The sequence below is a fragment of the Anabas testudineus genome, chromosome 22 (assembly GCF_900324465.2).
Source record: "Anabas testudineus chromosome 22, fAnaTes1.2, whole genome shotgun sequence".
Classification (NCBI taxonomy): Eukaryota; Metazoa; Chordata; class Actinopteri; order Anabantiformes; family Anabantidae; genus Anabas; species Anabas testudineus.
In genome coordinates, this window is record NC_046630.1 from 54,274 (window position 1) to 78,422 (window position 24,149).

Sequence of the window (24,149 nt, forward strand, 5' to 3'; positions counted from 1 at the left end):
CAGCCTTCACTCAACAATCAGCACTTACCCAAACCTGGTTTTACTCCAAAGAACTTGTTCCACCTTTTCTCACACTGGTCCATCAAATCAGGGAGGTCGAGCTGAACTTTTCATACAGTGAGTTTACCTCCACCCAAGAAACTGAGTTACTGGAAATCTGGAAAGTGTACATGCAACAGTTGAGTAATCTGATTACTGATTTTAGGAACACGGTTCACAGATTTGAACTGTATGGAGACAAAAAAATATTTTTATATAGAACAATTATTTATAGGTGTGTTGGGGAGCTGAAAGAAAGAACTGTAAGAGAGACGGACACAGCACATACTGTCTGAATTAAAGAAACACACAGTGAAAAGTGACTTATTCAGATGTCTATGGAAAAATTGCTGTTGGTTTTTGTTTGTTGTTGTCCCGAACATGATAAATGTTAAACTGGTAAAAAGCTGATTAGAAACCTAGTTACACGTTTACATGTCAGAGTTATCAGAGTTCTCTGGGGGAAATCAGGTTTCCCTAATCCACTACCCCGATTAGGTTAACCAGGTTTCCTGTTTACATGACTCTTGAAGCTTCGTCTGTTTCCTTACAGAAACGGTTTCACCAAGTTGTCAAAGTTAAATTTTAATTTGAAGTTTTTAGAGAACATGGAGTAAGAGCAGCTTTTCACATTTGTCACAGTGATCCTGTGAAATTAATCTGAGCAGCGTTTCTGTTTAAAACAGGGGAGTTTAAGAGACAAACCTTAAATCAACAGAAGAACTAAAAGGCAGAATGATCTTCAATTAGAGACGGAGGAGGAGGAATGAACTGCAGAGATGCTGAAATGAGACAAAAATGGACTTAAAAGAAGAAAGAGCAAAGAAGATTCATAATCTTTCTGTAAGATGGATAAAAATCTCTTGTTGTTCTGTTAAAGAATTACATTAATTAAAAGAATTAATTTCCTGAGACTAAACAATATTTAATGTGTTTGTTCTTGAAATCTGCTTCATGTCCAGCATCTCTTAAAAACAATCAGTGGAATTATGAATTAACCAGAAAGTTTGTTTACATGATTACAGTCCAATTCAGATTTACAGGTCAAACTAAAATATCTCCCATCAAAACCAACATGTGTTGTAAATGTAATATTTTATTTAATTTCAGCCCAAATAAAGAGGAAAGAATCAAATCAATCGTATTTAGAACAAAATATAATAAAGTACACAGAAAACAACCAGCTGATCATAATGTTACTCACCATTTACTCTGACCAAACACTAAAAATCTAAAATGTTTGTCAGATCAGTTTTTACAAAAGTTTACAATATAAAAATGATTTTACTAGAGCAGTAAAATGTCTGCAACAGACTAAAGAATAATGGAGCTGCAGATGAAAAATTTAAAATAGAAAAGAAAACTCTCAGTATGATCTATAGATAATAAAAAAAGGTGTTCTAAGATTTGTTGTAGATTAGATGACAGCTCTGAGGCTTCCAGTTCCAACTTTCTTCCTCAAAACTTCGACAAGACGCTCCAATCTGAAGAAGAGAAGGAGGAAGGTTCAGAAGACAAATTATTCCTCAGAACTTTATTAATCCCAGAGGGAAATTGTTTTGGCCCATTACAGTTGTTCTCAACACAGACAGAAAGAAAAGGAACCAAAACCAGGAAAGATCCACATGAACATAAATACACAATAACATCAACAGAGAAACTCAATATATGTACAGAATATGTTAGATGAATGAAAAAGGCTTAATATTTATAGCCATTTTCATTCAATCAAATGTTGGTGCTAAATGTTTGTACGGGATGTAAAAGATCGTCTCAGCTGATCTGATGATGTTTGTACATCAGCCACTCTGCTACGTTTCTAATTGCAGAAGAAACTTTCCACCTCAGGTCAGGGTTTAGACCAGGTTTCTACCTGCTGTGATAACTGACAACAGTAACTGCAGAGCTGATGTTTTGCATTAGTTTTTAACTTCAGGTCTGCAGTGAACTGCCAACTTTCTTTCTTCAGTGGCTGATTTTTCCTGTACTGACCATGATGTTGTTTGTAGTGAGGATATTCTGACCTTCAGTGATCAGAGTTCCACCTGTAGAGTCACCTGATTTCTGCAGTAATCACACGTTTCTGTTTGAGTCTGGCTGGAAAACAGTTCTCTGATTAACACAGGAAACAGGAACAGGAAATTAGGACCATGGGAGCAAAGACAGTGAGATGAAGCTGAACTGAACAATTGAAGAGTTGGAGATTTGACCCTGGATGACTTTCTAACACTCACTGAGCACCCCTCCCACCTCCCCTCTCTAAATCAAATTAAACTTCCCATCTCTAATAACCAGCCGATTTCTATCACTCCCTCCCCTTCACAGAGTAAATATTCCTCTCTTCACTATTCAGAAACTTGGGAGGCTCTTCAGAGCCGGCCACCCCCCCGCTGGCAGCCAAATTAGAGCAGAAAGCTGTGGGTTTGAGCCCAGGAGGACGGCGCAGGACGCAGACGGAAGACTTAAGCTGTTTTCATCATGAATCTCATCCCTTCATCTTCAGGCTGATGAGATGAGCAGCAGCGGCAGAAGAAGTCACGTTATTCAGCATCAGAGCGTCGTTCTGCATGAGTTGAAATCTAAAGGATTAATTCTTCCTGATCAAGTCGCCGCAGAGACGCTCACACCGATGTCCACTGAATATGAATCATCTCCACCAAATCTCTTTAGTCCCACACGCTTAAACTGTCTTTGAACACATCCCTGATACTCTGACAGCTGCTGTTAGATACAGCAACATGTTTCTGATGACGTCTTCTCACACACCACTGGTTTCACTGGTTTTTGTTACCCATGAACCAGGTTGGGGTCTGCTCAAATGAGTGCAGTTTCCTTTTCATTTTCTGTATAGCAGCTCAAATGATCCAGTAAGTCACAAACAGACATAATTTGATGTGGAATATTTTACAGTGGTTAAGATAATATCTGACCCTTCTTGATGACCAAAGATACTCCCAGCTCCACATCTTAAGACACAAAATTTCTTATAATGTAGAATATTTGTTTCTTTGCATTATATTTAAAAAAAATATATAATTTTTTTGGCTCCAGTCTTTTCTTAACACAATCTTTCTACACACAAAGTTAATTTGGAGCATTATTCCGCCTGTGTTTTTGTTCACGTGGATGTTTGTCTGACAAAGATTTTACAGGCCCTGCGTCTCCAGAACTGAACCTCACCAGGGTTTGACTTGCCCTTCTCTGATATTTCCAATAATGATCACTAAAAATTTGTTTATATTTAGGAGAACATTTGACTCATTTATAAAAAACAATGAAAATCTGAGAGGAGGGAATAAAAGACAGTATATTTCCACTCTGTCAATTGGAAATTCTTTTTCTTAATTAAAGAATTGTTCATTGTTCCTGTAACACTGATAAAAATGTCCATCGCAATGTCCAACGAAGACCTCACTAAACATCTGGTTTGCTCCAACCAAAATCACATTTTCATTGAACTATGTTCAGACCAAACAAACCATTTGTTCATGCAGCTGCTGTGAGTTGAAGCAGTCACAAAAAACAGGAAAAAGATTATTCTAAAAAAAGTGACGTGCTGTTGAAACTTAAAAAAGCTAATCAGGAGAAAGGGACAGAACCAAAATTAAGTGAGAAATGATTTACCAACATGTGTCAGTGTAAAGGTACAACCTTACCTGTGGACTCTGTCGCAAGCCTCTCGCTCTGCCTCCTGACAACGCTGAAGCTCGGCCTCCATGTTCTGCTTCTCCTTTGACAGGTGCTGAAGCTGCACATACAGGGGCGGGCTCACTGGGGGCATGGCCTGCTGCAGGTGAGCCCTCTGAGGTGGGACCAGAGGACCCCCAGGGACCCCTTCAGTGAGGAGGACCTGAGAGCTGGAGAAGTAGGAGGGAGCTGTGTTAACTGCCGAAGCAACAGATCAGTGTCAATAACAGCATCTTTGTGAATAAAGATCATCTCACTCTGACTTGAAAAACAATGATTAGGATAAAACTTGGGGGAAACAAAGCTCTGACCTCCTACGTGTGTTGAGCTGGTGGATTCTCAATAAGCACAAATATCAGTGGGAGAGGAGAACGGGTCAGATTAATTAAAGGTAAACAGAGAGAACAGAACTAACGATAGACTTCACCCAGATTAACATGGGTCACTTCAGACTCAATGTGTCAGAACAAATGGGATCATTTGAATTCTTCTTCATGGTGAAAAAACAAAAGGTCTTCAGAGATTTATTTTACGTGAATGTTGAACTAATGTGTTGATGTGTTTTAACTGCTGCTTAATAAAACAATTCAATTCAATTCAATTCAATTCAATTTTATTTGTATAGCGCCAATTTACAACAGAAGTTATCTCAAGGCACTTTACAGTGTAAGGTTTAAGACCTTACAGAAAATATTTATACAAATAATTGTAAAACAGACTAAACACTGGTTCAGTCAGTTGAGAGTAAAGATAGTTTTCTTTCACCAACAAGTTCTGATGATGAATTCACTGAGCATCTGCAGAAACTGACTTTGTGGTTTTAGGAAAAACATTTAAACCCCAGTGTTTGCCCTCTTTCTACAAACACACACACACACACACACACACACACACACACACACACACACACACACACACACACACACACACACACACACACACACACACACACACACACACACACACAATTTCTCTAACCACCAAAGTTTCACCGAGTCTAAAACATCTGAAACTGCCTCTGGCTCCTCACAGTGACCGATCAGCGGCTGGTGTTACCGCCATCATGTTTTGTTTTGTTTTTATCTAAAACCCTGGCTTTATTCAGAAATGTTCTTTTGTGTTGTGCTTCAGAAATGGCCGTTCCTCTCGTCTACCTCTTCTAACTGAGCCATTTCAGTCTGTGGTTTCATGCCGGTCAAGGCAGATGGCGGCCCACTATGAGCCTGGTCCTGCTGGAGGTTTCTTCCTCTAAAGGGAGTTTTTCCTCTCCACTGTTGCCTAAAGCTTGCTCAAATGGGATTGTTGGGTTTTCTGTATAATTTTTTGTATAATTATTCTCTGTAAGGTCTTAAACCTTAAACACTGTAAAGTGCCTTGAGATAACTTCTGTTGTGAATTGGCGCTATACAAATAAAACTGAATTGAATTGAAAATCAAATTATTTCTGTATAGATCTGGTGTGGATCCAGCTCATGGGTGTTTTCAAAGGGGTTCACCTGGTCAAACCCTCATTTGACCCCCTCCAGTTTGCCTATCAACCCTAACTTGGAGTGGATGATGCCATCATACACCTGCTCCATCAGTTAGTGAGGATCATGTTTTTTGATTTCTCCTGTGCATTCAACACTATGCGGCCTGCACTACTGGGACACGCAAGTTAACACTCCACTGATCTCCTGGATCATGGACTACCTCACCAACCGCCCACAGTATGTCTATCTGCAAAACTGTGTGTCTGACACAGTGGTCAGTAGCACAGGTGCTCCACAGGGGACAGTACTGTCTCCATTCCTCTTCACCCTGTTCACCTCAGACTTCAAGTACAACTCAGAGTCCTGCCCTCTTCAGAAGTGCTCTGATGACTCTGCAGTTGTAGGATGTATTCAGGGTGGAGACGTCACAGAGTACTAGGGAGTGGTGGACAGTTTTGTTGACTGGTGTGGACTCAATCTTCAACTGAACATCAGTAAAAGAAAGGAGCTGGTGATGGACTTCAGGAAATCTGGGAGTCCTGCCATCTCTCTCTATACATGGAGAGGAGGTGAAGGTCATATGCAAGCTCAAATATCTGGGAGTGTACTTGGACAACAAACTGGACTGGACTAAGAACAGAGCAGCACTGTACAAAAAGGCTCAGAACTGGGTGAGTTTTCTGAGGAGACTTAGGTCCTTCAAGACATCATGATGTTTTAGTTGCAACAGGTACTGCAGCTCATACATGCTGGATTATAATAATCTGACCTGTGATTGGTTCGTAGGGCCTGTAGCTCCACCTCCAGCCGGCACCTGTCCTCCAATGCTCCATCTCTCTCTCTCTGAAGCCTCAGCAGTTCCTCCTGATTGGACAAAACGCATTTTAATCACATAAACTTCTGAGAGCATCAGTGGAGGCAACAAATAATCTGTGTGGATGATGATGATGTGACGATATAGATGCGACCGAAAGAATTTTCTCTTTTATAGATTATTTTCAAAATGGATGAAAGGTGAAACATTTTCAAGAGCTTTAAGAGAGTCCAGTTGCCACTGCAGAATCCCAGGAAACACTGTCACCTGCTGCCATGTAGTTGTGGTCAGTCTGAATAACATCAATGTTAAATGATTAAATGATTGAGTAACAAACTGAATTTCTCACACAACAGAGTCAGTCTCAATGAGTCTCAGTCTCATTGTGAATGAATGAATAGGATTAATGTATTTCTTCCTCGTTTAGAGTGCTAATGTAAATATCCAAGATTATCAACATGAAAACATATATAATGATTTTGGCTTTTTCTTTGAGGTGAGCCTCATGAAAGCTGGACTGTATAAATTCTTGAAGCCCTGCTCTCATTGGCTGTAAGCTCTGCCAATCATAACTGAATCCCTGAATCAGTGTTAACCTGCAGATACAACGTCTCTGTAATTGTTCACTTTGTGTTTGTGTGTTGTCTCACTCATGTGCACAGGTCTCCACTCGAAGAGAGTCTTGATCTTAGTGAGATCGTCTGTTTAAATAAAGGATTCATTAACTAATTGGGTAATTAACTAACAGGAGTGTCAACACTCTTCATAATGAGGATTTGATTTCTATCCGTGTGTATTTAGCTCCTGGCTATTAAAGCAGCACATCATTACACAGTGAGACTGAAGTTCCAGGTGCATTCTGGGAATAAAACAGCGCTCAGCAGGTGGGTTTCTGAGTTTGATGATAATGCTGTGGTCGTTACTACAATGCTTTGACTGAAGACAAACGCAGAGGCAAGAAGTGACCTCAGTGATAGGAAGTGAAAATACAGAGCAACACAATAAAAGGATAAAAGACACAAAATAAAAACCTGAATACAAACATTGGTGTGTTTGGATCAAAAACACACTTGCTGGAAATATCTGAAATAACAAGTTTACCTAAACTTACTTATCAGTTTAGTCATCAACATGTTCAAAAAGCCCTGCCAAAGGATGTGACAGGTGAATCAGGTGTCAATCAGATACAAAATAACTAATCTAACTAATATACTAAATAATATAACTAATATCATCATCACCTGTCAAAGCTGTTGTAACTGTAATGCTGGTTCTATTCTTCTCACCGCATTTTGCCCCTTGGCTCATATCATCGCTGTGGTATTTTTACTGAATCCAACTTGTCTGAGCTTCAGTTCTTCATTCAGAACTCAGGAAGCCTTTTGGATGAGAAGTGATACTTCTTCAAGAACCCCTAACCCAATCCAGTTGTCACTGAACAGAGCCTGCTCACGTTTAGTAAGAGAGTCATAGTCGCCTTTACCAACTGTAATTGCTGTTAAATAATGTTTTATGTGAAGCTCATGATGCAAATTGATATGTGATCCATGAAAAGTTTCATATATATATTATTCAAGTTCAATTTGTCATTATTAAGAGGTTTTAAGATGTGAAGTGATGTGTCACACTTATCTTTATACATATAAAGATCTCCCTCGTGGACTGCAGGTGACTGGATGTCTCCCACGAGGCATCTCTGTGTGTTTTATGTTTCATATCCCAGAGAAGCTGTTTACAACTTAAATAAGTCAAGTTGTGCCCAAACTTTTACATCTGCCACCACGACACAAAAACCTCAGCTGATTCAAAATGAAACACAGGTGGACTCCTGCAGTAACCCCTACCCACCCCACCCCCACCAAGCTGCAGGAATCCAACCTGCAGGTTCACAGTTACAGGACGGCACATCTCAGTGAGTCTTTGGTCAAATTGTGTGGAGGTGGCCTCCAGTAGGGATTACAGACCTGATCCTGACCTCCTCCTCCTCTATGCTAATTAGAAGCCTCGAGGTCTGGAGTTTAAAGTGAGACATCAAAAGAGAAACCAAACCCACAGAGTCAATATGTGTCTTCTCCAGCCGGGCCGGAGGACTCGCTTCAAAAGATCTGCACTCTTATTAATCAGCATAATTTCCAAATGAGATGATCAGTAGGCAGAGCGACAACAGGCTGACCTTTACCAGGAAGAGTTAAGGTCAACCAAGGAGGGGGGAGACTAGGCGAGTGGGGGGTGTTGGTAGGGTGGGTTGATAAAACTATCCAACCCAGACTTTTACCATGAAGAGTTAAGGTCAACCAAAGAGGGAGGAGTATAAGAGGGAGTACAGGTGGAAGAAGGATCCTGCATTAACTGTGTTCCTGGATGACAGAGAGACTCCCACTGAACCTTCAGCTCCCGGAGTCACCTCCAGTCCATCAGTTCTGGTCAGTGAATTAATTCGTAAATGTTTTTTTACACAGAGAAAAATCGAAAGACACCAAAAAGCACCAGCACAAACCTGGTGACAATGATTAAAAAGCCCTGAGGTGGGAACAGTAAGGTAAAGACAGGTAAGAGAAAACCTACTCTGGACCATGGAGCATCAGTCGGTGACCGTAGTGATTCTCTGCAGCTGATGTTGAGCGAAAACGAGCTGCCTACAGATCGAGATCAAGGTCAAGGTCAGACCATGTTCTCAAAGGGTCTCTGTATGGCTGTCTTGGTTTAACCCACTTTAAACTTTGCACCTTTCAGCAGTTTGACATCAGCAGCAGCTTCAGCTTAATTTTTTAACCTCTTCAGTGTTTGGACTTAAATTTTCACAGGGGTGATTCCAGGCGACCTTTGTCTATTTACTGCTTCACTTTGTGTCTTTAACATGTTTCACGTTAGACTGAAGGCTCAGTGTGTCACTGAAACTGGTTCGCATATTTTATCAGTATCTATGCTAGGGCGATGCTGAAATTCCCTTCAACATTTAGTCTATTTTGAAGATTTGGTTTTATGGATAAATATGTTCCGACTCTGTGGGATCTCCAATTTGTTAACATAACGGTGTTATCACGTCTTTTTTTGTTTTATATTACAGCTTCTCTATAACATCTGCTGGGCCAGTCTGAGCCAGGACCTCAAACTAGACAACTGAACTGATCCGACTCTAGGTCTCCCCGACTTTAAAGGTTCTGGTTTAAGGTTGAGGTCTACAGTTCTGATGCAAAGGTATGGTTTGTGGTCTCAGCAGCTCTCTGACTGGCTGTTGCTTAATTTAACGGCAGCTGTTGGTGTTTCTTGGTGAAATTAAAAGTGTCTCCAGGCTCTAATCCCCCCGGAGCCCCCCAGACTAATTAACAGACGAGATGGAGGAAAAAGAGCGAGAGAAACATTAATAACTCAATTTAATTCATTTTAGCAACAGACGCAGCCAGAGCTGCAAAGAAGACCAAGAATTAAATGACAGATTCTACTGAAGGGAGACAGGTTCTACTGAGAATCTGGCACCACTCTGCAAACAACTGATCCCCAACACTTACAATAAACATAAACAGAATACATTCATGCAGAAGTCATACTGATCACATAGAGAGGTAACTGACATGTATCTTTGATCGATTCTGATCAGGTGTTGGAACTAATTAATTGTTCCTCATTTTCCCTGCAAACACTGATCTGTGATAAAAACCAGATTCTCTCACAGATTCTGTTTGAATAACAAGTTGTTGGCAAACAAATGCTGCAGCATTACCATGACAACAGAGCAGACATCCCATCATCACCATTTACTGCGGAGACCAGAGAGAGAGAGAGAGTGCGTGTGTGTGTGTGTTTACCTTTGTCGCCTGCTGCTCCCGCTCCTGAATCAGATCCTGTTCCAGACGTTTACACTGCAGAGAAACAGGATAAGGATTATTGATCTGCAGGTCGTCATGTGGTGTTACCACCACCAATGTAAACACCTGACATCAGCGCTGGGACTCTGCTACAGTCTCTCGGACTTTAGTTGAATTGGTCCAAGTGGCTTTTAAAACACGTTCTGTCAGTTTGCTAATTCTCTGTACTTCAAAACCACAGACAAACTCAGCAGCTGTTTCACATTTGGAGACTCTTTGAATCTGACGCATTTGTCTAAACCTTTAACCTCAGGTCAAAGGTCAAGAGCTTGAGCTCTGGCAGTCTGAGATACAAAGTGAAGGAAATATTAGAAATGTTACTGTGATGATAGAAACACGTTAAGAAACGTTCTCATAAGGACTTAAATCCAGTTACAACACAACATGAGCAGTTCTAACAGTGTTAGCAAACTATAATGAAGAAACCCATGCACCCAGTCAGGTCCAGCTGAAGTACAAGAGAAGGCGACAGAAGAGCAGGTTCCTCTTCATCAGACTTGTTCTGTTTCAATGTGTCCTCTGTCAAACACCATCATTTATTCACGAGTTAAACAACTGCTTCTAGTGTGAGGTCATTATCAACATTCACAACAATAAAGGTGACACAGGTGTCGCCCTGCGCAGATTTTGTGGGCTGATCCTGATTTAAGTCCTTTAATAATGAGATCATCACCATCATCATCATGGTTCTGGTTCTGGTCAGTTATAGATCATAAAACACTATGTGCATATTCACAGTTTGAATATCATTCATTCAGAAACTGACTCCAGTTCAGACTGTTCTGGACCTGCTGCTGGTCTGTCTAAGTCTGCCTGTGGGAATCAAACCGACAACCTTCCTCTGTGTGTGTGTGTGTGTGTGTGTGTGTGTGTGTGTGTGTGTGTGTGGTGGGGTGGGTGGGGGGGGGGGGGTGGGGGGGGTTGTAATAAATTCTTATTAACTCAATAAAAAGCAGAAACCTGCAGCTGTTCTGTGAGATGGGGTGGAAGGAGTGGTGGGAGAAGTAAAGAATGACTCTGAGACCGCCCCCCCTTTTCTAATATTTCCCAGCAGTCCCGGTGGTGGCGGGAGATAATCCCTGAGAGATGAGGAGAGGGAGCAAGGGATGGGCATGTAGTGGGGGGGGAATCCTCCAGTGTGGAGTGTCTCTTCTTCTTCTCCTGCGAGGATTACGGCGGCATTTGAAACATATTTCAGTGCAGCAGCAGAGTGGGGGGGGGGGATTAAGGTGGAGGGGTAATGTTAATGTGGGGGGGCGAGTGTTAAAAGATGGAGGAGCGGAAAATTTGGCGGGGGGGTCAGTAATGGTAGGCTGGGTGAGACTGAACTGATACCAGTACAGTGCTGAGATGTGTGGAGTTAATGCAGGGGGCGAGGGGTGGGGGGCTGCTCTATCAGTGAAAGTACGTACTCACACGAGTACACAAGTACTTCTACATTTTTCACACGCTTCTACCTCGTACCTCATCATTTGTACATGTACTGCAAAAAACTAAGAAAAGTACTGCATCACCTGCACAAGTATGAAAACAAAATTTAAAAGTATTACATCACTTCATCTCTACAAATACTACTGTCCTGTAAACATTACTTTCACCTTACTAAGTACCACAATTACTGATTAATCTCTACAAGATCTCCCATTAGTATGGCTAAACTAAGAATACTATTATATTTCTACATTACATTTCATCTTTACATGTACTATATCATCAGTACAAGTACTGATTCAGTACCACTTCAAATATACTTACAACGTTATCTACACATCAAAACTACCACTTCAGTTCTATTAGAACTACTTCATCTGGTAGTACTAAAAGCTGTACTTTATACTGTCTTACCTCCTTTTCCTCCACTGCACGTTGCCATGATAACCAGTGGTGCTGCTGCATATCTGTTACCATGGCAACAGGAGCCTGTACATCACAATTTTCGATTTTCTTTTATCCACCTGTGATGTCAGGAGGAGGCGGAGCTTCTGAGCCCACCACCTGCTGCACAGCATGCTGGGAGCCCCCTCCCCACCTCACTCCATGTTGCTCCCCCTTCTGTCATCCCTCCATCAGTCAGATCTCTCATCTCCTTTATTTCCACTCGTTTTACACTCTGCCCCCCACCGCCACCCCCCCCATCCTCCCACAGAGAGCGGGATATGAATCCAGATGAATTGTGGGTAATAAATCCAGCACTCTGCAGGTTTTTGGTAATAATCTCTGTGAACTGAACTCTGATAATAATCAGCCTGCAGAGGAGACAGGTAGGGGGTGGGGGGAACTTCTTCTGAGTCAAACTTTAAACTTTTATCAGCATCTGAATCTTTGTTACTCGTTATTTGTTGCTTATTTATTGATCAGTTTAAAACAGCTGAAGAAAAAATAGAAAACACACCTGCTGATGAAGATCATGTGATATGATCAAAAGCTCAGAAACAAGCTACTGCATAGATCTGTCTTTTTATTTATTTATGTTTTTTTTCTCTTACAGTTTTTAATTTGTTGATTCATGTTTCAAGGCTCTACACTGATGTTCTGTTTCATATGAATTTATTTAGTTAATGTGTTTCTGCTGTTCCTCGATGATCGAACACGTTCCTAAAGAATGTGCACGTGAAGTCACTGAGGCTGCTGATCTGCAGCTCAACTCGTGTTGTTCAGATTCATCACAACCTTTCAAACATGGACCTTCAGTCATGGGACTGAACTTCGATCATAGTTAGAGTCCAGCCCATTGTTACTCATTTCTCCTTCCCCTCAATTTTCACAGTGATGGTATGGAGCTGAAATGTGTCCACAGCACCACAGGCACAGACATGAACACACACTCAGGTGTGAGCAGACAGGTGTACAAACAGCAGAGGTTCAGCAAACATCCACTTTGTCAGTTCGACTGAATCTAGGTGTCAATATTTGTTTCACCAACGCTTTGTTTTCACACCATTCAAAATATTCATGTTGAGATTGAAACTGCAAATATTTGAGGTTTGGGCTGCTGGGGCAGCCGTAACCTGTCCCCCTCGCTGAGCGCCGCACTGCACCAACTGGGTTAAACAGCCGACTTAGAGACAGTGATACCTGCAGACAGGCTGAACTCTGAGGTTCACGGGGACGACAGCGACAACATGATGTCAGACAGGAACATAAGTGCTGATGTCAGAGAAAGTAAAACATAGATCACCAGATTGTTCAGGTCTAAGGAGCTACAGAGAAAACCTCTCTGCATTTTTTCACAGCTGAGCTCTGCAGATAGAAACAATCCTACATCAGTGACAGTGGATGGAGGAGTTGGTGTGGGAATTAATCAAATCAGGAAAGAACATAAAGTGTTGTCACAGTGCAAAGACTTTCAACAGAATGTATTTTCTCGCAGCAACACGGTTGTAGAAAAAAACAGCCACTGACGTGTAACCTCTAAAACTGGTGTTCCAGCCACTAATGAACCAGGACTAATTATTTTGAAATATCAGGTCCAAACATGAATTCAACACGCTGACACGATTATCAGCAGCCATCGGGTATCAATGAGCACATTGCGGGCTTACCTTGGTCACAGACCCGTCTCTCTCTTCCATGATGGCGTTCATTTCCTGAGCAGTGATGTCATTTCGACGTTGCTGTGCCAAGTGCACACGCTGAACCAGAACAGAACCAAACTGTTCAACTTCCTGAACAGATTCGGCATCAAAAATACGCTGAAGGAGCTCGTCCACATCCTGGAAACAAAACACAGAAAGAAAACTAATCAAGACTGTGCCAAACTATAACAACCTTACTACAAACTATACCCAAACTGTGAGAAGAGGCTCAGTGTGACGGTTTTTACCAGTTCAGATTTGTCCAGGTTCAGATTCTCCCACCTGGAAACAAAAGAACACAGGAAGTTTGACAATTTATGTTTATATCGAACACAAAAAACTAGCTCAACAACCTCCAAACCAGACTGTTAGAGGGCTCATATTGTACTCTTTCATGGTCGGATGTGACAAAGACACCACCTAAAGCTCTGGTTAGCTGGTACTGAAACCCACAGGTTTCAGTCTTTTTAAGACCTACAACTCTGCTCCAGGACATCAGAAAATAAATTATATTCCTATATGTAACGTTTTTTTGTGAAGAAGTGCTTTTTGTGTGTAAGATATAACAACATTACTGCTGTTTCGTGTCATGATAAATTAGGTGGACAACTATTGTGTTTATTAATTTATTCTCTCTACAACAGTAAGAGATAACAGTTATTCTATGAGGTGACTGCATGTCAGTTTTGGGCAGTAGCATTACAAAAAACATGTATTGTTTACGCTGACTGGACATTTGCAGGTCATTAAGTCAGTGCCAGCAAACCACTGCTGGTTGACATCAACCACGGTTTCATAGTCAATTTGACCCAGCATAGGTTTTCAATGAGCTTTCCTGCCAATCAGAAAACAGTTGGGATGGGGGGAGGGATCAAATTAGTAATTTCAGTCTAAAGGCCAGAGGAGCGGTCACATAAAGAAGGATTCTAACATGTATTTTTTTACTTGAAAACTTGATAATCTTGTATCATTTGACCCTCAGAATCAAATATGAATCATGAACCTAAATTAATCATACTATGGACACTTTAACTACCTCTAAAATGGACCATACTTTGGATTAGCTGATCCTTACCTCTGAGACCTGATCTTTCTTGTGGCCAACAGTTCTGCTTTTATTTTTAACTCTCAGCTCAAAATACCAGATTTCACTATACAGCAACTAATTTTTGGTTTGTAACATACGCTTGTACCATTTGCACCTGTTTATAAAATGTTCTGCTAATTCCACAGTTATCTTGAATTTTAGGTCCACTGGTTTAAAGTGTATCTCTTCAGTTAGCCATGGCTCCTCTGTCACCTCCTGCTTCTCCTGCTCTGTGTGTCCTATGGTTAGTTTCTCCTCGCCTCTTTATGATATATGATATGGAGATCTGTAATAAGTAACTTATTTCAAGGTGAATAAGTTACACTTATTCAAGCAGGTGAACAAGTTGCGAAATGGGCTGATTTTGCAGCCACAGGACAGGTGCACCTTGAAGTGATTAAGTCGACCATAAACCTCTGTCTATACCAGAGTATTGTAGAGACAAATGTAAGGCAGAGTGTCCGACAGCTAAAGCTTAGTCAAAGTTGGGTCGTACAACAGGTTAATGATCTAAAACACACCAGATTAGTTAAAGTCATTGCTGCTTAAGGTGGATCTACAAGCTACAGAATCACAGGGGGCAAGTTGTTTTCCCTTTTTGGCTTTTTTTAAAAATAATTAAATAATGGCACACTGAAAAAAGCTCTATGTTCATCTGAGGTTGTATTTGCCTGATATTAAGACCCACTAGGATTGGATGATTTTTATTGTGCGATTAAACAAACAAACAAACAAAAAAAAAAACGTACAAAATTTAAGTGTTTAGCATGACTGTACTTGTATTTTTATATTCTGGGTTTTAAACAATACACTATAAAAACTTATTTTGCTTTTTCACTAAGTTTACATTTACACTTTAAACGTATTTAGTATGTTAATATAAGTGTGTGCGTGTGTGTGGGAGGGAGGTATGTGGAGTATATTAATATATATTAATATATAACTGTAGATGAAAAGATCAAGGTGGTGACCAACTGATTTTATGTTGCCCTGCTCAAATGCCTTCCCATACCACCCCCACCCCCTACAGTCTTGCACTGACCATATTAAAGCTGGACCTCAGCAGCAGCCGTTAGATGACCTGAGCGTCACGGCTGCAGCAGCTGTGCAGCAATTTTGTCCTGTGCTCCCTGATGTCCACCAGAAACTCTCCATCACTGTAAACTCATTGTAAAGCTGTGAGGGCGTGGGCTGAGCGGATGCCTCTCTGTTCAGGACTTCATTTCTCTGACAGCAGTCCTGATGCTGGACGTACAGCTGGTAACTAGCTGATCTCTGTCTCTCCTCCTGGGAAGCTCTTTTCATTTAGCCTGCTGCTGTTTTGCTGTAATAAACTGTAATAAGGTGGCCGAGGCAACTGCGCTCTGCAGGGAACAGCAGGTAATGAAAGACCAGCCGCCTCCAATAAAGCTCCTCTAACACCCTGCTTAGAGCCTATCCAGGCCGGCTCAGCTCGGCTCGGCTCGCTCCACAGCCGTCATTAACCCTCCCACTCACACCTAGACTCAACAGAAACGCAGCCACCGCAAGCAGCAGCCATTAGTAGGATCAAATGATCAAAGCAAGAAGAAAATCTTCATTCATCAAGTTTCATACTGAATATTTCAAATCTGCACAAGAAACTTTACGATAAATGTAGAGATGAGAGTTACAATCTCGAGTCTGATTCTGCACAGACTTAACTGATCAGGTTTTGTACACCAAAGCCCTTTAGACTAGAGCACTGGTCATCAACCTGGGGGTCAGGTCTCCCAAATGGGTCAGGAGATAAATCTAAGGGTCATGGAAATATTATCAGGACACTAAGGGGAAAAAAACAGTTTAAATTCAATTCAATTCAATTCAATTTTATTTGTAGAGCGCTTTTTACAATTGACATTGTCACAAAGCAGCTTTACACAACCAAAGAACAGTACATGAACAGTGAATGTGTATGAGTCATAATAATGTGATTGTCCCTGATGAGCAAGCCGAGGGCGACAGTGGCAAGGAAAAACTCCCTGAGAAGGCAACAGGAAGAAACCTTGAGAGGAACCAGACTCAACAGGGAACCCATCCTCATATGGGTGATTACATGCTGTGTAGGCAGCAGTCCAGTATAACAGTTAAAGTCTTTTAAGTTAATATGGAGTCCAGTTAGTTATTGCAGGCAGACTTGTTCCATTCCTTGACTATCGAGCGTTGAGTCGAGACCTCCAAGAAACAGCTTCCGACGTCCGCCGAGGCCGGGACCAACATCATAGTAGCTTGTGACCAATCCAGTCTCCAAACGCATCCCAAAGGGCAAACGGTGGATCCAGGCGACGAGATCTCCAGCCAGAAGTAGGGCATCAGGACGAGTCAGACAGGTCCAGAGGGCAAAGGGTGGAATGACGTGTAGCTCGACAGAGAGACAGGAAGAGGGAAAAGAGAGAGGGAGAGGGAAAGAGAGAGAAGAGGAGAGATTGTGTGTTTCTTCTGTGAAGATCTACAGTTTATTTATGACTTTGCTTAAAAAATAGCTTAAAAGTAACTCTGGTACAACATTTCACAAAGAACCATTTCTATTCAATATAACCGGGCATTTCCCTCTGGGAGGGGGCCACGGGAAAGACCCAGGACACATTGGAGGGACTATGCCTCTCAGCTGGCCTGGGAACACCAGCGTTCCCCAGGAAGAGCGGGAGGAGTTATCTGGGGAGAAGGAAGAATGGCCATCCCTGCTTAGACTGCTGCCCCTGCAACCCGGTCTCAGAAAAACTAAGGAAGATGGATGGATGGATATAGCATTGAACTCTATGAATACAAAATTAAAGTGAAACACTAAAATATTCAGTGCAGACAAAAATTTGCAGTAACATATGTGTGATCAAAGTTCTGTTTTTGATTTAGAAACACTTTGGTTCAGGTCCAGCTCCAGGAAAGATGGTTTTTCACCACCCAGAATCCAAATAGTTTTAGGTTGAAAACCTAAACGAGTGTTTTAAAGAAAACCAAAAGTAGAGTGAAATGTTTTCTTCGTTCATTGAGACAAGTTAGAAAATAAAGTTCAGCAACAGAGAATGAATCCAGTTTCTACTGAGTCTTCTCCTTGATCCAGTGCCGACTGCCAAAATTCACCTGCAAATGGTTTCATCATCATTTGAGCAGAAACTTGATTCTCTGCTGTTTCATTTAATGATGTTTTACGGACGAACCGATGGGTCAATTGATTGAGTGGAAAATTAGCAGATTCACTGACATGATTGTTTCATGTGATGAATGTGAATGGGACACACACACACACACACACACACACACACACACACACACACACACACACACACACACACACACACACACACACACACACACACTTTAGCTAAAACACACACGTTTACTGAGAAATTACAGGCCGAACTGCCCATTAGGAAAACATACAACACACACACTAACACACAGTCTCAGCCCCGACAGATGGAACATGCTCCTCCATATTCTGTCCCTCATAAAAAGGATTGTGGCCTCCAATATCAATTACCCTCTCATCCTGGGGGGGAGGGTGGGGGGAGGAGCAGGGGGTGATGGAGTGATGGAGGAAGGAGGGAGCAGTGGTGGGGGGTGGGTGGGGTATTATCTCTAATTAGATTTTCTGGTCTATTTGGCAAATGCTTGAAGATGACGAGAGCTCATTTCACAGATCTTAAAGAGACTGAAGAGAAGAGGAAGGAGGGAGGAAAGGAAGGAAAGAGGAGGGAAGGAAGATTATTGTTATCATTTTAATCCAGACTAGTTTCTTTATAAGGCTGTTTTAGTCAAAAGCCGTTTCCTCATCTGACAAGGAAAGCCCCAAGGGGGGGCTCTGATGTCGAAGCCACTTCTACATGGTTGAATTTATCTGTGAGAAGATTCAAAATCTTTTTACTTGACAGACTTCTGTGTTTTGGAGGCAGCAGCGAGAAAGTTACTCAGAGTTCTCTTGTGTTGCTGTACGACCTGGTTTAACAGTCTGTGAAGCTTAAAACTAAACTAGAACCAACATTATATTTGCTGTAAGATTACTGGCCCACCTTTACAATTCTCTTATTGAGCAGTTCACAACAAAGCGAGTCAGAGTCTCCTCTAACTCGCTGCAAGTTCTAAAGGGAAAAAAACAACTTCTCCTCTGGGGTCGCACAGTATAAACACAGGTCCAGCAGTGTCAGTGTGGTGCTGTGTGACATCTGAACCCAGAGAAAACGCTGCTTTACATCATTTGTGCGAAATGTTAAACATACTCAGTCGCCTGCTGCAGTCTGCGAGCTCGGAGCACAGCCTCGTCTCTCTCTTCATTCGCCAACAGCAGTCGTGACATCAGAGCTTGATCCCGATCCTTTTGAGCTGCCAGCATCTCCTCCAACACCGCTGAAAGGGGTCAGAGGGATAATTTGAGAACATTTTTACATTTTGAGGACAATTTGTCCGGACCTCAGCTTCTCAAAGCTGTTGTAGCGTGGTGCTGAACACTGAGCATGAAAAACATTCAAACTTTACTGTACCATACTGAGAAGAGTAAACTGTATTGGCAGCTTCCCTCTCCTCACCTGCAGGTCTCTCCCAGTCTTGGGCTTGCTTCTGCTCCACCCTCAGCTCCTCCTCCACCTCCCTCATCTGGAGCTCCTTCTCCTTCTGAACCAGCTGCTCCTGCAGCTGAAGCACAATCAGATGTTAGTGAGAACTCGGTCTGGTGTCATAATACCTGCAAGGTCTACATATGGGTCAGTCTCAGTGCAGCAAGATAAATCTGATTTTAACCACACCCCTGATACTGCCAATACTGCAGGCTCACTCCAAACAATACTCCATACTGTTGCTTTTCTGAGGAAGAAGGTAGTGAATCAGAGGAAGCTAGCTCCATGGTACAGTTCACAAATCTTTAGCTTAAAGCAGAGATTACGTAAGCTTGAAAGGAGGTGGCGTTCCACTAATTTAGATGAATCTGGCCTGGAAACACAGTTTAATAATATATAAAAAAGTTCTCCGTGAAGCTAGAACCACATATTATTCATCATTAATAGAGGCAAATAAGAACAACCCCAGGTTTCATAGCTCTGTTAAGCCTAGTATCCCCTTAACTCTCAGCAGCAATGACTTTATGATTTCCTTACAAATAAAATCATAACGTAATGAGGGGGCAACTATGCATTAAAAGTATCTAGCTGTGAAGCATTGAGAGTTGTGTGACACTTGTCTTTTTGGCCAACCCATCAGTTTCCATTTGTTCACTGCTCACTTAACATATCTAGGGCTTAAACTAACCACAAACCGAAACGAAAGAAGCTAAAGAACAAAGACTTATTTTTATTGAAGTAGTAGAAAAGCTTATATCTATGGTTGGGCTGTACCTTTTTCTACAGTTACCTATATATACTAAATCACTCTTTCTTCAAGAAGCTTGACTTTAGAAGCTTGATGTCTAATCTTATTCTTACCCTGGATGACATAACATTGGCCTCAAGTAACACTGTGGGGAGTCTCTGAGTTATCTTTGACTAGGATATCTCCTTTACCTCATACATAAAAGAAATCTCTAGAACTATCTCTTTCACCTGAGGAATATTATAAAATTAGGAGCATCCTGTCCCAAAGTGATGCTGAAAAACTAGTCCATGCATTTGTTACTTCCAGACTGGACTATTGTAATTCATTATTAATAGTTTGTCCCAATAACTCCTTAAAAAGCTTCTAGTTAATCCAAAATACTGCAGCCAGAGTTCTGACTGGAATTAGTAAGAGAGATCATATTTCACTTCATATTAACACTTCTCTTCACATATAAAGCATTTAATAATTTAATAATCAGAACTCTAGGTTCTCATACTGCAGGTTTACTTGTGGTTCCTAGAGTTTCCAGATATAGAATGGGAGGCAGAGCCTTTAGCTACCAAGCCCCTCTCCTGTGGAACCAGCTCCCAGTTCAGGTTCTGGAGGCAGACACCCTCTCCACATTTAAGACTAGACTTAAAACTTTCCTTTTTTATAAAGCTTATTGTTAGAGATGGATCAGGTGACTCTGAACCATGTCTTAGTTATGGTGATATAGGTTAGTCTGCTGGGGGACCTCTACTGATACACTGAGCTCCTCTCCTCTCTCCTTTCTCCTCTATCCTTTCAAATTCTACCATTTCATTTTATTAACTTTGTGTCTTCTCTCTCCTGTAGTTGTGTTTCCTCCTCTGCAGGTATCCTCCTCCTTGGAGCTCCAGAGTCCAGTTACTGGTCCTACCAACCTGTCCAGTGTTTTTGTTGACTGCTGTTCTTTTCTCTCTCCTCTTTCCACCGCCCACCCTGACCCTGGTTCTGCTGGAGTTTTCTTCCTCCAAAGGGAGTTTTTCTCTGCTGCTCAGTGGGGTTGTTGGGTTTTCTGTATAATTCTGCAAGGTCTTAAACTTTATATTTGAGGTGTCTTGACTTTTGATGACTTTCTTTATTTTGTTAATTTAACGCTACATAGAAAAAATAGAGAAAGAGAAAAGGGTGCACCGGTGAGAACTCAGTCAGGTTTTTGTCTTGGCTAGGTAACAAGGTACACCATACACACAGTAGTTGACCAAATGCTGAGCTCAGGGAAACATTCACAGGTTGTCTTCATCATTTCTAACCCCAATAGATCTAATAGATGTTCTGTGTAGTTTGTGGATTTACCTTCTTGTTGATGTCTCTCAAAGCATCCAGCTCCTTCAGGAGAAATGAGATGTTTTTGTCTTGATCTTGATGAAAACTAGAGAAAAAATTCAGTTAAAGGTTTTGTCAATAATCTTTAACTGATTCCCATACCACACATTTATTTACTTGTTCAAATATGGCAGCTATATTATGTTATAAAATAGATTAGTTTGTCATGAAAATCTGTTTTTAACAAAGCCTATCAGAGCGAGTCTGAGCTGCACCATCCTCTTGTTAACAGAGCAGAGGTACCAAAGGTGAACTTTCCTCCATGTGCATGAAGTGACTTGTACAGAACCTGTAACTCTACAGACACAAATCCACTTCAGACGGAGTGAGTTCCACATGAACTCATCAACCACATGTATGCTCACATAATCTGCACAAAGAAGTAAGTATGACAGGTCCAGTTACAGGTTGCCAGACAGGAATAACCTGAAGCCCAAATGGATTTTAAGATGGACATCAAATTACCAAATTGTCTCCTGAACACATTAGCACTGAGCTTTAGCTAAGGTTAGCTAACTTTATTTTGTCACAGATACCAGTATAGAGGGTTATTTAAAATAATTTTGAAGTTCAGGTTTTGTTATTTATACTCTGTGGTCTGTGTGCAAACAGTTTATCAGAGCTGCACGTATCTGAGACACACAGCTGATGAAGTGATCTTGGCTAGTGCTGGTTAGCATGTGATACCAAAGACTATCAGTAATACGAAAACTCCTGAGCTGGTGAATTGTGAAACAACAAAACTATGTTAGCACTAACTTAACATACAGTGTAGTATCATCAGTTCTTGTCAAAGTTTAATGTTTGGCTCGTCTCACGTTCGCTTCTGTATGTGCGGCATCCTCAACCTGGCAACATGCATGAGCTTCGAGTGTGGGGTGAAACCACACTTTTGGGCATTTTAAATTTGAACTGTACTACCACTTTCACACCTGCTGTGTCTGTTTTACACATTGTTCCTTTAGCAAACTTTTCTCTCTAATGTGAACAAACCCAGTCACATTTCTTCATATTATATCGGGTCCACCATCCCTAAGCCTGTACTGTATCAGTTTTAACTGTTGTTGTCCTTGTTCATATGTAGCTCATATTTCAGTTTAGCCTGAGCATGTGTGAAAGTTTAGGAGCTCAGCAGTGTTCACACTGGGGCCTGGATCCATGCCACTGTCAAACCTGAACCATCAGATCTGCGAATGTCATTAAAAACTTTCCGTCTAACCTAATTTTATAAAGTAAGTATGTACATTATGTACACCCCTACTCACTGTATATAACCACACATGGCATCATCCAACATGTTTTCATAGAAAAAAACAAATAAAATCTATTCTTTGTGAATATATCATCTGCAAAAGGTGAGCTGCTGGTCAGCGAGGGTATAATTGGTCAGGATGCTGTGACATCAACCCAGTGTGTGTTTTATTAGAGAGTCACCTGTGTGTAGTCAGGTCAGGTGTTTTAACCTCACATTATCAACTGTGCAGCGCAAGCAGCTTTAATAAGCAGAGCTTGATGTTCTCTCATATCACCTTAAAGGTCAGGCAGCTTCTTAGCGTAATAAAGCGAGTAAATAAGACACTGGAGTCTGGCTGACACTGTCTTCTGTCACCGCTTCTAATCAACTTCCCGCCTCGACTCCTTTTACTATCTTTCTATTTCAGTCTTGCTCTCGAACGCTTCCACTAATCAAATCAACTCTAAATTTAATAGGTCACATTTCACATAGTGATGCAACTGAAACGCATCCACGAATCTCATGGAAAAAGCATCAAAAAGAGACAAAAGCAGCAAAAAACAGGAATTAAAAATCTAAAGAAAGCGGAGGAAGTTTAATGAAAAGCAATAAAGTTTTTAATAAATGTGCTCAGAGTGGAGAAGCTGCGAACAGATTAATCAAAAACAAAGAGTAAAGAACATTATGGAAAATCCAATAACGATAATAAGATTAGTATTTAAATGTATAATATTCTATAGTTTTGACACATCGCGTCATTATTTCAGAAACAAAACTTCTGCAGGTTAGATGTTCAGTTATTCAACTTTCAATATTTTACATTTTAAATGTATTTTACAGAATTAAATAAAAAATAAATAATTACTTATTACTTCTTAATTAAAGTTAATTACAAATTATGAGTGAAAATTAAGAACAACAAGTGACAGTTTGTCACCTTCAGCCTCCGACCATAAATTACATACACGTGTGTGTGTATATATAGTATTTATTTAGTAAGGTAGCAGCAGTAGTAGTAAAAGCAACAGTCATATCCTCACCTGTCCTCAGTGGTGACCAGGTGTCTTTTGAGGTCAGGACTACCGGAACCTCTGGATGCTTCACAGCTGTCTGCCCAAGGAGAAGAGCATCTGCCAGTGGAAATGTTGTCCTCCATGTCCACTGCACCTCCTTCAGGCCTTTGGTGGGAGAGGAGTGAGACAGCCAACCTCTTTTGGTAGAGGAGTGAGACAGGAGAGAGAGATCTCTGGTGGGAGACAGGTGAGGGGGAGGTCACAGGGTCCGGGGGATGCCAAGGGGCTAAGGGGCAGACAGGTAGCAATCAGTGGGAATGCAAAATAATTTTTTTTGTTTAATTTTAATATCTGGATGTTACCTGGGTTCCAGCTGCTGTGGTCCAGTTCCAGACTGATTCCGAACCTGTGAACATCACAAAACATTGTATTTTCAAGATACAGGAAGGTGTTCTACATGATAAGGTATTTTGTGCAGTATTGACCTGTTATAGTAAAATCTGTGCAGCATCAACACGCTGCTGCCATCTCTCTCTCCCTCTCTTGACCATCTGAGCTCTTTGTTTATCTTTTGTCTTGTTTTTCCAGATCTCAAAATTGACTTAATTCATAACAAAGAGTGTAAAGATGGAAACATTTTATGTGACAAACATTTTTACTTGTTCACCTTGTGTCACAGTCAACGCTGTG

General features: G+C 41.2%; 1 protein-coding gene across 3 annotated transcripts in view; it reads right to left on the minus strand.

Moving 5' to 3' along the window:
- Positions 1-1,115: 1,115 nt before the first annotated feature.
- The window catches only part of mipol1 (mirror-image polydactyly 1), a 42,957-nt gene continuing 19,923 nt past the window's right edge, over positions 1,116-24,149 (minus strand). The window contains exons 4-15 of one of the 3 annotated variants that reach the window (XM_026339123.1): positions 23,822-23,865; positions 23,487-23,745; positions 21,183-21,258; positions 19,082-19,187; positions 18,776-18,902; positions 13,702-13,735; positions 13,421-13,591; positions 9,819-9,872; positions 5,968-6,062; positions 3,696-3,896; positions 2,064-2,151; positions 1,116-1,523 (exon numbers count right to left, since the gene is read on the minus strand). In XM_026339123.1, the coding sequence (XP_026194908.1) occupies positions 2,073-2,151; positions 3,696-3,896; positions 5,968-6,062; positions 9,819-9,872; positions 13,421-13,591; positions 13,702-13,735; positions 18,776-18,902; positions 19,082-19,187; positions 21,183-21,258; positions 23,487-23,745; positions 23,822-23,865 (1,246 nt within the window). In that variant the 3' untranslated portion in view covers positions 1,116-1,523; positions 2,064-2,072. Of the gene's footprint in view, positions 2,152-3,695; positions 3,897-5,967; positions 6,063-9,818; positions 9,873-13,420; positions 13,592-13,701; positions 13,736-18,775; positions 18,903-19,081; positions 19,188-21,182; positions 21,259-23,486; positions 23,746-23,821; positions 23,866-24,149 lie in introns of all 3 variants that reach the window. The other 2 variants (XM_026339124.1, XM_026339122.1) reach the window with 2 other exon arrangements.